General features: G+C 40.9%; 1 protein-coding gene across 1 annotated transcript; it reads right to left on the bottom strand.

The window, feature by feature from the left end:
• Positions 1 to 2,313: 2,313 nt before the first annotated feature.
• Positions 2,314 to 2,972, bottom strand: LOC104509037 (cytochrome P450 1B1; the record flags this gene model as incomplete). The annotated part of the gene is made up of 1 exon (XM_010150842.1): positions 2,314 to 2,972. A coding segment is annotated over one exon (658 nt), but the record flags the coding sequence as incomplete, so codon positions are not given.
• Positions 2,973 to 4,335: the final 1,363 nt, after the last annotated feature.

A 4,335-nucleotide genomic window follows, 5' to 3' on the forward strand; every position in this document is an offset into this window, starting at 1 on the left:
CATAAACTAAGCAAAGGCAGTGTAGGAATAATTTTATTTAATATTTTGGTAACACAATGATACATCTCAAAATGACCGCAGAGGTTAGCTCGCTGAACAACTGCGTACATTCTAAATGGGTGCTACTAAATTTGAGTAACTTCACAGATTACACCGGGCATTATTTGACCAGCAGGTATACGGCATGTGACCCCCTGGCAGACAAGCCGTGTGAATGGAAGCTGCATTAGTAGCCAATGCATAGTTAAAGCTTTTGGAAGAGTACAAAATTGCAAAAGCCGTTTTTATTAAAATATGAATCGGCGATCCTTGCATTAGAATAGCTGTTCAGTTGTCAGTTACATCCTTTATATGTATTTTTTTTAATAACAATACTTACAAAGGTAGAAGGAAAATTGTCTTGCTAGCATTTGATCTAATGTAGATCTCCATATGAAAATGCTGAGTGTCTTATAAAGCTTTTCACAGGTATAGGCTAAGTTCTGGGATATGACAAACTTGTACATAATTCAGAAAATCACCTGAGGTTACTCCTTGCGTATTTAACAGAAAGCCTTTTTAGCTCTAAAAAAAGAAGATAGATGCTGGATGAAGTCAGAGATTTAAACGGGTTCATTACTACTGTGTGGGGTTACAGAACAGTGCTTTGAGGCTTGATTCAGGTTTTTTAAATCAGTAGCGAAGCTTCTACTTAGGAAGATCAGAATTGTGTCATTAACACAGCTCTTCCCAATGCCAGTGTGAGTTCTGTCACTGCTGCCCATGTGACTACGACTGGCCATCTATCAAAAGACCCAGTGCCAATCTTTACTTGCTCAGGTCTCAGCAGAGCTCCTTTACTGGGTGGCGTTGCACCCTTATTCTTCTAGCTCTGCTAATCCATTGTTTGGAGCTAGGCTGAACACAAGAAGTCATGTGAGGTATTCTCATTTCTGATGGATGTTATATGTAATTGAAGGTGATCTGCAGCTCCAGAGAAATGCCTAACACTTTTCAAAACCAGGAATTTACATAGGGCTGCTTGCTTTTCAGAGAAATACATGCAGCTTTGTGTACACAAACATTAGCCAGAGGTTCAAGGCATAAAGTTTCCATGTGTGTGTTTTACTTCAAAGTAATAGTTTTGGGTTGTTGGTTTGTGTTGGTTTTTGTTTTTTTTTTCCCTTGCCTCACAAAGATTTTTAAAGTACCTTTTCTTCAGTTAACGGGTGCACCAATTAGGACATGTAATGTTAGTTTTCCTTCTGAGACTTTGTTCCAAGCAAGTCATGCTAAAAGTACATGGCTGACTTTTGGATGTTGCATTGAACTCAGTAACTCAGCCTAACAGAATGACTGGTGAGTAGGGGTGTATTTGCTGTATGCTTTAACCTGAAGCTTGTGGCAGTAAAGTTTTAATGCAGAAACCCCAAATTCTCACTTCTAAATACCTTGGCCCTACTTCTAAATACCTTGGCCCTTACCTGTGTGCCTAGGGACAGGGTTATTAACTCTTTACTAGACAAATACAGAGTTCAGCTATACCTTTATAAACCCCTCAAATATCTATTTTGTTCATGAATATGCTAATGAACAGATTAGCCTATAGTTTGTATCACCTTTGCCACTTGGTGACAAATCAAATCATCTTTGAAAACTTAATAAGTTACTATATTAGGACATTCATTTCGAACAAAATAAGAATTTTATTTTCAAATGTGCTTATAAGCAAGTCTATTTTTTATTTGTAGGCATTTATGTAAACACTCTGGAACGCTGAAGGTGAGACTTTACACTGTCATTTTACCAAAAATTGTTTGAACATTTATTATTGAGGCATTAACGTACATCCCAGCAGTCACAACGCAGGAGCTGCCATATGCCCCTGGCAGTTTTCCAGTAAAGTGAATTTGGAGGCAGGCTGCAGTGTTCTAAGCCACCCCTGGGGATTTTTTCACTCTCTTTGTTTTTTAAATAAGAGATTTTGCTTTAGGATGTGTAGTCACTGAAGGCGAACGCAGAGTTTAAGGCACAGCGCATGGAGACATGGAAAGGATTGTACAAACAGTTCCTGGAGGTGCTCCAACCAGTCAGTAGATACAAAGCGCTTTACAGTGGCGACTCCTGTGAACAAGCTACAAAAAGAAAAAAGGCTTACTTTCAAATTGCATGTGTTTTATCATTTGATATATTAAATGGTTCCCCTGGCTCTCCTTCTAGAGTTAAAAAGAGGACTGAATTATACTTTGTGCAGTTCTCCTTCCTGCTCCTGTAACTTGTAATATCAGCTATTTTCCAAAAAAGATCACCAGAACAAACCATAATTTATTTAAGTCTAAAAAGAGAGAGAGGAATCATCTTTAGATGCAAGGTTTGTTGCTTGGGCATTTGCTGACAGCTGACTTTCATTGGCTGCTTTCTCTGCTTGCAGTCTTTGGACAGCCTGATCGAGCAAATCCATAGTATCTCTAAGCGTAACATTCAAGGTAAACGGCTTAGGTTTAATGGTCAACCCATAAGTAAAGTCCATTTTAGGGTCCTCGTTTGGATTAGCGGTAAAATTGCACTGATGCACCAGTATGGAGGTAAAGAGAAACAGCTGCACCTTGGATAACTCCTCTCCAATACACCGACGTTTTCCCAGTGAGAAAATCATCACGCTGCTAGTGAGATCTTTATTGATGAATCCATTCTCATCCAGGAATCTTGTTGGATCAAAATCCTCTGGGTTGGACCATTTTGCAGGATCGTGATTCACTGACCACTGATTAACAAAAATCACTGTGTCCTTGGGAATGAGGTAGCCCATTATGAAGGTGTTGGTCGTGGTGGCATGTGGGATAGTAACAGGCACAAAGCTGCTGAAACGCATGGATTCGTACAAGAAAGCCATGATGTAGGGCAGGTGGGGCTGATCTTCGGCACACGGCAGACGGTCTCTTCCAACAATCCTGTCCACTTCTTCTTGCATTTTAGCCTGCACATTCGGATACCTGTCATTTAAAGTAAGAGGTGTGCATGTGCATAACGCTTTCAAAAGATTCTCTTAAAAATAATCCCCTCTGCAAACATTTTTCACAGAACCTCACCCCTACCCTAAATAAAGCGGTTTGAGCTTTATTATTTATTTATAAATAGAGCAAAGTTTAAATGTCTTGCAGGAACGTGTAGACCTTGGTGGAAAACTCTTGAGAGAAAAATGCAAACTTCCCATGCAACAGTGTCATTGTAGACTGGCTCGGTTTTCACTTTCATATCCCATGTAACCGATCGTTGACATATAAAAACGAAGCGAACTTAAAACGTGCTGAAACTAAATATTCAATCTCTGATTCAATTTTGCAAATTCATTCTAAAACTAAAATTACTCGTCTCTTTTAAATACTGGGCTTTGCGTGGGAACGAGAATTGGGGTTTCCAGCTCTGTATGTGACTTCTAAAAGTTAGCGTGGAGTTTGTTATCGCCCAGACGTACTGCATACATGTGAAATACATGTACTGCATACATGTGAAAGCCTGTAGGGGTTTAAACTGACAAAAATCCCCGCTAATAACCATCGGATTAGCTTTACCAACATCCCGCTCCTGGTTTGTGTATATTTTTTCTAACTAATATCAATATATATATGGTCTTTATAATGTATTTTAAACTGACTGTCGTGAAGTCTGGACAGTTTAGTGTCTGTCCAGTTCCAGTGAAGACTGGAAGCCTACACAGTAACCAAACAAGATCAAAATAGTACCAAGTTTTGCTTATTTTCTTTTGCTTGTCTAAAAGCACCCGTTCCTCCAAGGAGCCTTTACTGGCTTTAAGTATTCAAGTTTGGCTTCTGCCTCCTTGCCTTTTCCTCCTGCAGCAGATCTGCTTGTCAAAGGCCAGGCAAATGTAAGAAACGGGGAGAAACCCAACAAGTTCTGTGAACGCTGGGCATCGCCATACCCTTAGCTTGGAGTGTTAAACATTTGCCTGTTTTTCAAGAAGCGGCTGGTCAGACAGTGTTTGCGTAAGCCTACAAATTAGGCAGATGGTGAAAGAAAAAGCCGGGAGAGGCAAGAAGACCAGCGTTATGCCTTCTTCCGTTAAAGCACCTACCCTAGCTGAGATTTCCTCTCCCCCGGGTGCAGAAGGGGGGTGCTTGCGCCCGCCGGCTGCCCACCGGCTCTGCCTTCCCCCGAGTCACGCAATGGCAGGGAAGGCACACGCTGAATCAACATAATAGCGGGTTTGTAAACCGGTGCACGAACTCTTTATCTTGCTTAAGCGGTCGTTAGCCTGTTCCTGTGATCTCCTTGATCTCGACCTGGTAAAATCTGTTACTTTCAGGTTTTATTCGGCTGCCCTTTCGCCAGCCTCTC

Source organism: Eurypyga helias, unplaced genomic scaffold (assembly GCF_000690775.1).
Source record: "Eurypyga helias isolate BGI_N326 unplaced genomic scaffold, ASM69077v1 scaffold48954, whole genome shotgun sequence".
NCBI lineage: Eukaryota > Metazoa > Chordata > Aves > Eurypygiformes > Eurypygidae > Eurypyga > Eurypyga helias.